We start from the raw sequence: 13,671 nt of genomic DNA, 5'->3' as shown, positions 1-13,671 counted from the left end.
TCAATTAATTTAATATTTAAAAATAAAAAGAACGAAAGATATATATATATATATATATATATATATATATATATATATATATATATATATATATATATATATATATACACACAATTTTATATATTATTTACTTCAATGTTTACAGGGGTATTATTCTTTGTATATACTTGTCTTACGAATATGTTTATGGAATGTACACAAATCTTTCGTTCTTTTTATTTTTAAATATTAAATTAATTGACATGAAAAGGTTTGCTGGAAGAAATCTCTTATTAGAGATAAGCTCGTCTTTGTACACTACGTTTGAAATTAATTATTCTTAACGTTATATTTGTGTACAATAGAGAATAAAAGAATAATTTTAGGATCGCGATCATAACTGTCTGAAACATGACATCTTTTTCGAATAATTAAATGGGATATAACCATAAATAGTTACAATGTAACTAAACTGACAAACTAAACATTGCCACTGTTATAAAATTGCCGTTAACTCTAATTAAATCAGTCAAAAAATTTGAATACAATAGAAATCGATCTTTGCGCTATAGAATTAATTCAGATTAAATATGTCGGTTCAAATGAATGCGGGCCCTGACTAGCCGAAATCGTTTCTGTGGAAACTGTGCAGTGGTTTTATTATATTTTAATAACTTCAAAATGACTATTGGGGTATATGAAGACATATATAATCCAGGTACTCTAATACATTTTTTTATTTACTTATAAAATTGTATCAATTCAGTATTAATTTTATCAGCAGATTGACTTTCAATACCATCGAATGGAGATTATATTTGTTATGTGATAGGGATATCCTTACAAAGACATCATCATCATCATCATCTCAGTCATCACCAGTCTACTGTTGAACATAGACCTCCCTTATCATAGGACTTATAAGTCATAAGGAACGGTCCTGAGCCACCTGCATCCACTGACTTCGTGTAAGGCATTTGAGGTCGTCACTCCATTTAATGGGGAGTTGGCCTACACTGCGTTTGCTCGTATGGGGTAGCCACTCAGGAACTTTTATATAATATAATATATATGTCAGTATATTCGTTATGTGTTTTTCTTGTGTATAGTGTGTACGTATAATTATTTTAGTATATTACAATTATTATGTTATATCTTTTCATCTCCATTGCAATTGATACGCTGTTTTTACCTAGTAATAGCAGTTGATAGAGAATGCAATTTTTTTAAAGCTCGCCATTTGTACAAAGTTTTATTGTGCAATAAAGAATAAATAAATATACAAAAGTTGTTTGTTATATCACATTCCTGCCACGAAATCGCGTGCTTGCATAGTTCTTTCGGTTTAAAGGAATCACAACGTCTTATCCCTTCGGTACCACGGATGCCATGAAGTGTTTCGTGAGTCTATAGGTGACAGTTACCATTTTTCACTATTTGACCCATCAGCTTATCACTACATAAAAAATCTAATCACAAATTTTATAGATATAATAGATAAATTCATTAGACTATCAAATCGATAAGAAATAATTTCAGTACAATTTCCAAGACTTTGCTAATAATTTAAAATTTCTTTCATATTTCAGATTCGATCCAAGGATGGCCCTTGTCACGGACATTACCGGGCCTTTCCATTGTCCTGATTTTATATCTAGTTCTAGTAAAAATAATTTTACCTGCATTTATGAAGGGCAAGCCAGCGTATGAGTTGAAAAACACATTGAAGTTGTACAATGCATTTCAGGTCGCATATTCTGCGTACTTAGTGTTTATTGTAAGTAACATTGATTGTTTATAATCTAATCATCATCATCATCATCATCATAAACCGCCATAAACTGCCGTAAGGAACAGTCTTGAGCCACTTGCAACTACTAATTCTCTACAATGCATTTAAGGTCGTCACTCCATCTAGTGGGAGAAAGGGGAGTCGTCCTACACAGTGTTTAACAGGATCGCTACTCGAGAACCTTTCTTCCCTATTGGCTATTGGTTCTTTGAACTATGTGATCAGCCTATTGCCATTTCAACTTACTTATCCTTCAGGGTATGTCGGTCACTTTGGTTCTTTTGCGGAAATCCTCATTTAGGATTCTATCACGCAATGAAAACTACGAACATAGTTCCCCCATTGCTCTGCAAGTAATTTCGAGACTTTGTACAAAAGTCGATTGCTTGGATACCTCTGTCTCATTTGTGTTTCTATCGTGAAACAGTTGTGTCTGCATGGCTGTGTTTCGGTTTGAAGGGTGGAATATGGCGTGAATTTACTGGGTAAAGGAAGGAGTGGCTCATTCTATGCCGGGACCACATGGCTATTGATATAAATTAGTATATATATATAAATATTTTTATCAGAGGGAGACTTTGTATAAAAGTCATTTGTATGGGTACCTCTATCCCATTCGTGTTCCAACAGTAAAGCAGTTGTGTTTGCATGGCTGTGTTTCGGTTTGGAGGGTAGGCTATGGCGTGAATTTACAGGGTACAGAAAAATAACACTTGAGTCCTCAGGAATGGCAACGCATGGGGGGTATCATGGGTGAAACAGTATACTCTGTTATGTCCATGATACTGCTCACGTCTATAGGCGACGGTTACCACTTCCCATCAGGTGGACCGTCAGCTTGTTTGCCATTCTAAGTTGTATAAAAAAAAAAATTATTGTTGTTATTATTTATACAGTTTATTACTTACATACTTTTTGTTATTACAGTACACAAGATATGCCCTTAGACACGGAGTAATTGTAACGAATTGTCCTCAAGGACAAGAATTGCAAAAGGTAAGTTACGGTTCCTAGACTATATACTATGTTAGACACTATTTCTAATAATTTTATTATAGATACAGATTATTTATTCATAATTTATAAAACTTACTACCGTACAACCCGTCATAAACTAAAATTTCATCCCAACCATCTGGACGAGTGGTGGTCTTCCATCGTGCGTTTTTCAAAGCACTTTCTTCCACGCACAACTACTCTGAAATCAACTTCCAGCAGTAGTATTTCCGAACCGATACGACATCATAACCTTTAAGAAAAGAGCATATTCCTTTTTAAAAGGCCGGCAGCACATCTGCAATGCCGTTGGTGTTGTGGGTGATCATGGGCGGAGGTAGTTACTTACCATCAGGAGAGCTGCGTACTCGTTTGTTCCGTGTTGTAAAAAAAGTCCATTTTCAATGAATTATGTCATTCCCTTTGCAAGTCATATTTTATTTTAATTTCGAGAACATATCGTTTTCTATATAATAATAGTAATGTTTAAAATATAATATTAATTTATAACAATAATAATAATAAATTTTACGTCACTGCAAATTGCTATTACATTAATAAAATTTAGTATTAAAGATTATTTATATTTTAAGATTTCTTCAACCCTATAGAAGCCTTTCTCGATAAGCCAATCTTACAGTTTCTCTTTAAATGAATTGTTCCAATAGAGTTTGTATCGCTAACTAGTTATGCTTGTTTGACTGTTTACGTAACGTTTTGGTTTTCAAGAATGGCAATACATGAGGGATGCAATGGGTATCACAGTATATTCTCTAAGGCGCTGTTCATGTTTACAGGTGACTGTCACGCTATCAGGTAGTCCGTCAATTCCTTTGCAATTCTGTGTTGAACATCGAATCAGCATTATAAATGTTTAATGCCAATATAGAATAGAAATAATATTTAATCAAATGTACTTGATTACAAGCTCTCAACTAGATTCTAAATATTGTTATTTGTTGAGAACATGGCCATAGCTAGAAGGGAGTATTGAGTGGCAATGCCTTACCTTAAAAGTCTCAATGCCCTACCTTAAAATTAAAGTATTCAAAAAAATGAGACAGATTCGCTTTTTCGAAGTCACAAAAAATGATTTTGCTCTACCTTAAACTTGAATTTAACTACGGCCCTGGTCGAGAAGAATCTACAAGAAACTCAACAGTTGCTCTTTATATTTTTACATTCCAGGTGATCGAAGAAATCTATCCATATTTCATAGCCAAACATCTGGATCTTTTGGACACAGTGTTCTTCATACTCCGCAAAAAGGATAACCAGGCCACGTTTCTCCATGTTTACCACCATACGGCTATGGTGACATGGACGTGGTTGCATTACGTTCACTATCCCACAGATAATTTTGTCGTGGTGGGTTTGTTGAACAGCTTTGTGCATGTACTCATGTACGCCTATTACGGAATATCTTCGCTGGGACCTGAATTCGCCAAATACATTTGGTGGAAGAAGCATCTGACTAAAATCCAGCTAGTAAGTATATCTACGTGTAACTACATGTAACTACTTGTATACACGTAGTATATCTACATGTAGTAGAGGGCGCTGGTGTATCTCGTATCTCAGATAATGTTCTAATATCCAATATTTTTCTTCCTTATGATGTTTTAGAGTAGATAGAGTAGATAAATGAGTGTACTTTTACCTTTTTTACCTTTACCTTTATATATTCTAGTCTAGTCTATAGATGACAACGATTTTTTTCATCACGGTGTTTTTTTTAAAAGTTGTCTAGAAAATGTTGTTTAAGTTATTTTTTATTATGGAAGGGATTGTTTTCGGTCTCACCTGATGTAAAGAGGTAATGTAGTCTAGGATAGAGCTTACCCGCAAATAGCTTTAGTTTTATATGCCCTTTAAAACTAAATGTATCTATTTTTTTTTTCAGGTCCAATTCATTTTAGTAATACTAAATTTGTATTACCAACAGAAACTGTCGCCGTGTCCTATTCCGTGGTACTTCCAATATTACTGCACAGCCACCATTAGTTGTTTCTTTGTTTTATTTATGAAATTCTACATCAACAGTTACAATAAACAGAAGAAAATATCCGTTAATTCAAAAATTAATTAATATGAATAAATGATAATCAACGAGAAATGAATTGAGTTTGTATACGAAATATATAAAATAAAAAAAATATATATATAAAATAAATAAAGTGATAATGATTTATGCTAATATAATATGCATTGTTAAATAAATTATATAACGTTGGGTTAAAAGTCTCTAATTAAAAAAAGATTAAAAAAAAATTTTACTATAATATCTTTCAGATAATAAAAATACGGTTATATGTGATAAATTATTAAGTCGAGCTTTTCACTAGGACTACAGCATGGAGTTCTTCAAGAAGTGTACATTAAGGTTTTTTCAGCAACGCATACATGACACCCCTAGTGTTGCAGGCGTACATAGGCTACAGTGATTGTTTACCATCAGACGGGGGTTTGCCACCTTTGTGGTATAAAAAACTTATCACTAAATGTTTTTCTTTTATGGATTTATTAAAATGATTCAGTTTCATAAGTGCCATTCTTAATATCATATACTCTCCCCTTCGCGATGTATCGATATAATAAAAAAATAAATTAATTTATTATATATATATATACACATATATATATATATATATATATATATATATATATATATATATATATATATATATATATATATATTATACAACTTACAATGGCAAACAAGCTGGAACAAGTCATGCTCACTTCAGTGCCGAGATTGGTGGCGGCATGGTGGGCCGGGCCGTTGGGATATATATCTACGTTGCAGTCAAAACTCTTAACCAGTCAAAAGTACTTTTGACCGTATGCTTTAGTCAATAATACTTTTGACTGAAATAACAATTAAAAATGCCTAACCTAACCGCAAAATTTGCAGTCAAAAGTACTAATACCAATAATTTGTAGTAAAAACCACTTTTGACCAACATGTTCAATCAAAAGTACTTTTGACTGATTTTGCTAGTCAATAGTACTTTTGTCTGGTTAAGAGTATTGACTTCAACATCTATAATATGATTTAACCCATGAAATACATCTCTAAAATAAATTTATAAAAATAAATTGAGTTTTATTGAGGGAGTCCGAATGAAACAAAAAAAAAAAAAACAAAAGCATTCGAGATCCATTTTTTTTTGACAATTGCTTACTTACTTTACTGATAAAAACTAAAATTTTCTATAAACCGTTTTCTCATTTTTTTTATGAAATTGGGAATTTTAATTCTTTAGTACAAAATAGACAACAGAACAAAACAATTCAATAGCCAAAATAGTTTTACAAGAGGGTCTACATTTTTAGGAATAAGGGATTAAAATGGAAAATTGGCAAATGATTACTATTTTAGTATTGTTATACTAGATGGCGTTGATTGAACAAAAATTTGTTTAGAGAAAAGAGGGATAGACTCATAGAAAACTAATTTACAAAAAAAATTTAATAATAATATATATTTAATCTGATATTAAAGACCTGACCCTAATATTAAAGATTGCGGCCACTATTAATTATACAGGCACAGAAAAAAAAATATTATCCGTCTTGAAGCGGATGGACTCCATTATTTCTAGATTTTTCTGATCGCCAAATAGAATATATTCATAAAAAATAATTTAATTTCTCATGCCCCATTTATTCACTACCATTTCTTTACAAACCTCATGTAGGTTAAAATTTTATATTTCGTGCAAAATTCAGATGGATAGATCTGTTTGAGTTTCTGATATTACGCTCTATTATCTGGAGATAGCAAATGTCAAAAAACATTCTGGATTGAAGTATAATATATTGATTTATTTAGAATCTTAAGTAAGTGGTCGGAAAGATTTCACAAAGAGAAATTAAGAAAGAAGGCTTCAAAAAAAAAAAAAAAAATATATATATATATACATATATATATATATATATATATATATATATATATATATATATATATATATATATATATATATATATATATATATATATATATATATATATATACATTCCCGTAATTATTCACGTCCCCTAACACTGTAGCGCTGTATTAGTTAGTAGCAGGTAATTGCTTAGTAATCAGTTCCTTCAATGGACGTAGAATCATTCATCCGTAGGTTTCGCATACAGGTTGCGCTTACGCAGGCTCCACTGCACTACACCTGTACAATAATCAGTCACGACCCGAACGCACGGCAGAGTAGACGTGTCGTAATCGCTCTTAACTTTATACTGGCCGGTATTTAACGTGTATGTTGAAATATAGATTTATATACAAAATCCATCACCCAGTATAAAAGGTCAGTGGTAGAATAATTTATTTATTATATTTTATACATAAAAATATATTAATGTTAAGTTATGATGTATGAAGATCGGTAACCCAGTTTTGCAACCATTTGTGTTGTGTGTTAGAAAATTAAGCCTAGCTTGACAATAATGTTTCTTGGAGCGATGGTGTAAGATTTTTTTTTTGGTAAAAACGCTTACTATAAATTTAAGTACCTAGTTTTATAATTAATACAGAATATTAATCATTATTTGCAAAAAATATATTTAAATTAATATATTAGATATAAATTGTTTCTTCCGAAATATTATAATAGTAAACCTAGTATAGATACAAACAATTACCATAATTAATCACAGTGATAAAACAAGGGGCGGCTTTATCGCCAAAAGCGATCTCTTCCAGACAACGTTTGGAAGGAACAGGAAAGATTGTTTTTAATAAATAAACTTGTAACCTACTCAAATGATTTTAAAAATTTTTTCATCCATAGAAAAATATATTATCAAGCTGTAACATAGGTTTCATATTATGTTCGAAAAAAAAAATTATCAAGTCGTGCGAAGCTTCGCACGAGTTGATAATTATTTTCTTACCTTACCTACTAGAGATCAGGCCCAGCTGGGTCTGATCGCTAGTAGGTAATAAATAAACTAAACAGAATATTTTAACATCAAGAGAAAACTTTAAATTAAGCCATGTAGATCCCAGCATAGGGTAGGCCACCCCTTTTTTCTCCGTGGGTGTAGTAAGAGGCGACTAAGGGAGTTTATAGTCAAAGGATGGGCAGCAGCGTCCCTCTTAAAATATTACCAAAAGTCAAACTGCGGTTGACAACTCGCTAGCTGAGCATGGCAACTATTGGCAAAGCCCCCATTATGGGGGAAGAGTTTCCATTATGGGGGAAGAGTCCCCATTATGGGGGAAGAGTCCCCATTATGGGGGAAGAGCCCCCATTATGTTCAGCAGTGGACAGTTAACGGTTGATATCCAAACAAGAGAAAATTACTCTTAAGTATACTATTTTTAAGTATATTATTCATTAATAGATGGTACAATTTATTTTCTATATTCATAATAATTTTAAAACTATAATAAACTTATTAGCATGGCTTGCATTTATGTAAATAAAAAAAAAACACATCAAAGTCATAAAATGCTTCAATTGTTAAAATAGGTTTATAACAGGTTTGACGGTTTTGGGGATTATGAGTAAAAGTCTTTAATTTAATTATATTATTGTCCACTGCTGGACATACGTGTTCCCATAAGGGGTTTTGCTAGTAGCTGCCACGCTTGGGAGGTAAGTTGGCAACCGCAGTTAGGCTTTGATAATGTTTTAAGAGGGATGCTAACTTTAATACTTATATATTTTTAATACTGATATTCATTTAAAGCTTTCCTATAGGTGAAAGAATTTTTAAAATCAGTTCAGCAGTTTTAGAGTTTATTCATTATAAACAGATAAACTAACAAATCTCCCTTCTATATAATATTAATATAGATAACAGATATTCCTTATTGTTTCCTCCGAAATATTACAATAGTAAACTTACTATAAATATAAATAATTACAAGAAATAATCAAGATGAGAAAACAATGGGCGACCTTATCGCTAAGAGCGATCTCTTCCAGGCAACCTTTGGATGGAGAGGAGTAATTATAAACAATTTGGTGGGAGGCACGATGAAAAATTTTGTTAGTTCTAAATATGGGAAATGTGATACATATAATAATATAAATATACTAGTTATATACATATTATATATTATAATAATATAACAATGATCTGTAATGATGTAGATAATATTAATATAGATAAATATGAGTGTATATGCCGATAGAGGTCGCCATAAATGAACGTATGTCCACCAAATAGGCAATGTAGTGAAAAAGAGCAAAATTTAAAGTACTTATAATTGGTGAGCTTGTGTGAATGGATCGATGAATGTTGAAAAGGCGAAAGAGGTCTCTTTGCATTAGGGTATTTATCGTGCCTTTATTTCCGTATACCCCAATGATCCCATTGAGCATGAAGTACGTATATGAGTATGTAACTATACATGTTTTTTCAGAGAGAGACTTTGTACAAAAGTCGTTTGCTTGGGTACCTCTGTCCCATTCGTGTTTCAACCATGAAGCAGTTGTGTGGTACTGCTCGTGTCTATAGGCGACGGTTACCACTTTCCATCAAGTGGGCCGTCAGCTTGTTTGCCATTCTAAGTTGTATAAAAAAAATGTGCAATTCGAATATAAATGAAATTTAGAACATTACATTAACTCTTTGCTACATATTAATAAATCATCGTCATCATCATATCAGCCTTTAACTGTCCACTGTTGAACATAAACCTCCACTTTAGGGGGTTTTGCCAGTAATTGGTATACTTGATAGACAGACTGACAATGGCAGTTAGGTTTTAGAGATGTATTAAAAGGGACGCCTATCTCTCGCCCTCCCTTACTCGGCTTTTACGACACCTACGAGAAAGGAAGGGGTGGCCTATTCTATGCCAGGACCACAATAATAAGTAACAATAAATTTTATAAACTAATTATTCAATTAGTCTTGTCTATCCAAATATCAATTTTTTATTTATTAATTTTAATTCTTTATTGTACACATTAATTGTTTATAAAATATGACAGAGGTAATCAAATGTACAAAGGCGAGCTTAACTCTATCAGAGTTCTCTTCCAGCAAACCAAAAGTGGAAAGGAGCATCAATTAATATATTTGTATATTAATATATTTTGTTTCTTCTCTTAATTATTTATTGTTATGGTTAGCGATTAGTAACAGACATTCAAAAAAAAAATACACGTGAATCTAGGAAACAGCTTCTGGAACAACACAAATTTTAATTTCAAATCTTTATTGTGTAAAAATAGAGTAATTATTCGAATAGAATAATTGTAATTTCAATTTACTCACCTCAAATTTAATGAATTAGTTATTACGCTGCTGTTGTTGACAATTTCACTTATTTTAAATTGCTAAAAATTCGTGCCCTTTTCACTTTGGGTTGAATAGGTGTGACCCATTTTGACGTCACTACTTGTAAATGTAAATATAGTTAAGTACTCCATTATTCACCATTGGCCTCTCATTTAAACTGTTGTCAGAGTCATAGACAATCAAATCCCAGCAGATAAATTGCAAACGAATCACATCTCTTTAAAATAATACAAAGGTAGGTACTCTTTAAAAATATATATATATATATATATATTCTTTTTAGCTAGTTACAGTTAGCAAGTAAGTTGTTTTTTAGAGTTGTAGATTTTTGTATTAGATAAATAAATGAATTTTTAAGTTTGTTACTTCACAACTCTGTCAGTTCATAACCGATTTGGAAAATTATTTTTTTATCTGAACGGATATACTTACAGATTGGCCCTATAGAAATTTTATCAAAATCCATTCAGCAATTTAGTTTTTTAATCAAATTAACTAATTTAGTTACAATTGAAGTAATTTTTTTTTGCTTTAATTATTGCATTTAATATCTCGTTTCTCGAATATTCAACATATAAGACTATTTAACACGACGAAAGGAAGTCGAAGTCGCGACAATTAGCTTGTTTAGTATAGCTAGCTACTTTAAAAATTTGGAAAATTACCTTTTTTTATTTCTAAAAATATACATTCAGATTGGTCACATAGATATTTCATCAAAATTGGCTTAATAGTTTGGTTTATAAAGCAACATAACTATTTTGCAACAAAATCTATTATAGTTATTCAACTACGTTGAACCAAGAAATACGTAATAAGAATCTGCTTTCTTTAATGCCGGAGATAGCTGCAAAGAATCTTCACTACACAGTAATGACATAAAAATAACACATAATTGTATTTACGTTTGCGAATTTTACTAATATCACTAGGCAGTTACCATCTTCTTATTGTGCGGAATGTGATTATATCATAATAAAATACAAACATATATCTATATTAATATAATAAATATAAAACGGAAAAGCTTGTTTTTTTATGCAACTTAGAATGGCAAATAAGCTGACGGCCCACCCGATGGATAGTGGTAACCGTCGCCTATAGACATGTGCAGTACCATTGATGTAACAGAGTATACTGTTTTGCCCATGATATCTCCAATACGCTGCCATTCCTGAAGACTCAGGTGCTATTCCTCTGTACCCTGTAAATTCACTGCCATATTGCCCACCCTTCAAATCGAAACACAGCCATGTAAACACAACTGCTTCACGCTAGAAACACGTATTGTTTGTTTGTTTATGCGAGCTAATCTCCGAAACTGAGGGGAGGGGATTGTTAGTAATGGGGATTAGCAACCCCGTAACCATAACACATTGACCTCCACGTACTTCCCCCCGGAAACCATCGTGATCGATTTATTGTTGAATTTGTCACGATGTACCAACTTACCTGTCTTATTCTCACTTATTATCCCAATCTGTATATATATATTATATTCTTTCATATAAAGTAAAATAAAATCCAATTGGGTTCACAACTAACGGAGTTATGAAGTAACAAACACAAAAAATACAACCGATTTAAGATCGTACTTCTTAATAAGTCTTTCATAAGAAGGTTCTTAGTTCGGTCGAATTTTCTTTTAGAAGTCGGTTTAAAAAAATATATAATACTTTTTAAATATAAATATTGAGAAGCTTCTTCTTAAGAAGGTTCTTAGTTCGGTTAAATTTTCTTTTAGAAGTCGGTTTAAAAAAAATACTTTTTAAATATAAATATTGAGTACGTACTTCTTCAGAAGTCTTTTTAAGAAGGTTCTTAGTTCGGTTAAATTTTCTTTTAGAAATCGGTTTAAAAAAAATATACTTTTTAAATATAAATATTGAGAACCTTCTTCTTAAGAAGTCTTTCTTACGAAGGTTCTTAGTTCGGTCGTATTTTCTTTTAGAAGTCGTTTAAAAATGTACTTTCTTAACGTATGTCGCCAGTTGCAAGATTGATGACAGGCAGTAAGTTGTAGGCTATAGATACAAATGGCCGTTAGTAATGACCTAATGACAAAGGATCAATGCTCACTTACAATGGCAGTGTTGTGAATCCATCATTTATCATATCATTCGTTATGTTCTAACCCGTGGCTTTGTCCGTATGAATCAGAAAAACAAGTTATATTTTATTCATAAATAAAAAATAAATGTGAACACACATATATTTATAAATGTAAAATTTTGCTATATATATATATATATATATATATATATATATATATATATATTATGCAATGTACACAAATCATATGTCTGCCTATTTTTATTTTTAAATAATTTATTTCACTTAAAAAGCTTTGCTGGAAGAAATCTCTCATTAGAGATAAGCTCGTCTTTGTACATTACGTTTAAAATTAATTGTTCTTCACATTAATTTTATGTATATACAGTTAATTATATTATTATATTATCTTGACTGGATTCAAAGACGGGCTGTGAGAATTATCGACTATCCCAAGTTTACAGGCGGTACCGAGCCCTTAAGTCTTAAGTGAGACTGCGTCACTTTATGTGTTCTACTGCTTGTATATTGTGCTCTGAAAATTGTTCAAATTCATCCATTTTTTATCATCGTACGTACGTTCGCCATCAACAAAATCATTGTCATACGCTAGAACCTGAATGATTGCATATAATGCGATTTATTTTATATGGGCGATAATAGAATGGTAACCCTGCCTGTACTATCGGTGCTACGCTGGCTGAGCACCAGTGGCAGATGATGGGTGAGGATGAAATCAGGTGATTTTTTAAGAGGGACGCCACTGCCCATTTTTCAACCATTAAGTTCCCTTAGTCACCCACAGGAAAGGAAAATGTGGCCCATTCTAGGCCAAGATCACACGGCGTTTTAAGTCTATATTATCATGAATCACTATGCATTTTTTATCTTGTTCTTTCAAATATATTTCTAGGAACTAATTTTAACCTTACTGCTCATGTCTATAGGCGACGGTTACCACTTTCCATCAGGTGGACCGTCAGCTTGTTTGCCATTCTAAGTTGTATAAAAAAAATATATATAATTTCTCCTATATATTCTACTATATAAATATTTATTATGGTAACCTTATTCACGCACACATGAAAAAAATGACCTGTTTTTTGGCAAAGCATTAGTATGCATTCATGCATTTATATTGTTTAAACTTTTTTTTCTATACGCGATTGCAACAAATAGTAACTCCACATCCTTACGAAGGATTATCGGATGTTGTTTTATGTGTTGTAAACTCGACCGTTCCGGATAAATACTTCCTCGAATCAGCCGGATAAATGTAATTGAGTGATTAGGGGATATTTGGCAAAATGTATTGCACATTCAGTTTGAATCGTGCGCTAATTATAAATTGACATTGCAATACTTGTGCATGCAGTACAGCATGCTTTACAGGAAATCAGTGGATGCAAGTGACTCAGGAATGTTCTTGAATCTATGGGGAGCTCTATGTTCAGCAGTAAATAGTTAACGGCTGGTACGATGATAATTGCAGTACTCACACCACAGATTTTTTTTATTTATGGCTACGTTACCAAATTAAATATATATATATACTTACGATTGTATTAGAGACACCAATATTTTTAACAGAT

General features: G+C 31.9%; 2 protein-coding genes across 2 annotated transcripts in view; both read left to right on the top strand.

Moving 5' to 3' along the window:
• The first annotated feature begins 550 nt into the window (after nucleotides 1-550).
• On the top strand, nucleotides 551-5,344 carry LOC113512775 (elongation of very long chain fatty acids protein 7-like). Its single transcript, XM_026896691.3, has 5 exons — nucleotides 551-697; nucleotides 1,569-1,756; nucleotides 2,699-2,767; nucleotides 3,956-4,255; nucleotides 4,671-5,344. The coding sequence occupies exons 1-5, from the start codon at nucleotides 586-588 to the stop codon at nucleotides 4,854-4,856; spliced, it is 855 nt and encodes a 284-aa protein (XP_026752492.2). The 5' UTR covers nucleotides 551-585; the 3' UTR covers nucleotides 4,857-5,344.
• A 1,586-nt stretch (nucleotides 5,345-6,930) lies between these two features.
• Nucleotides 6,931-13,671, top strand: part of LOC113519280 (elongation of very long chain fatty acids protein 7) — a 49,251-nt gene continuing 42,510 nt past the window's right edge. Inside the window, exon 1 of the mRNA XM_031913645.2 lies at nucleotides 6,931-7,077. The gene's annotated coding sequence lies outside the window, so the exon portion shown is untranslated. The remainder of the gene's footprint in view (nucleotides 7,078-13,671) is intronic.

This window comes from Galleria mellonella, unplaced genomic scaffold, assembly GCF_026898425.1.
Source record: "Galleria mellonella isolate WM207_F2 unplaced genomic scaffold, CSIRO_AGI_GalMel_v1 utg117, whole genome shotgun sequence".
Classification (NCBI taxonomy): Eukaryota; Metazoa; Arthropoda; class Insecta; order Lepidoptera; family Pyralidae; genus Galleria; species Galleria mellonella.
Note: the sequence above shows the minus strand (reverse complement) of the source record. Positions and strands in the feature narration are given on the sequence as shown.

Excerpts from the sequence above, each read along its gene's own strand:
- LOC113512775 (XM_026896691.3), top strand. The coding sequence starts at position 586 with ATGCGGGCCCTGACTAGCCGAAATCGTTTCTGTGGAAACTGTGCAGTG. Across the intron at positions 698-1,568 it reads TGAAGACATATATAATCCAG|ATTCGATCCAAGGATGGCCC; the intron begins GTACTCTAATAC and ends TTCATATTTCAG. Across the intron at positions 2,768-3,955 it reads AAGGACAAGAATTGCAAAAG|GTGATCGAAGAAATCTATCC; the intron begins GTAAGTTACGGT and ends TTTACATTCCAG.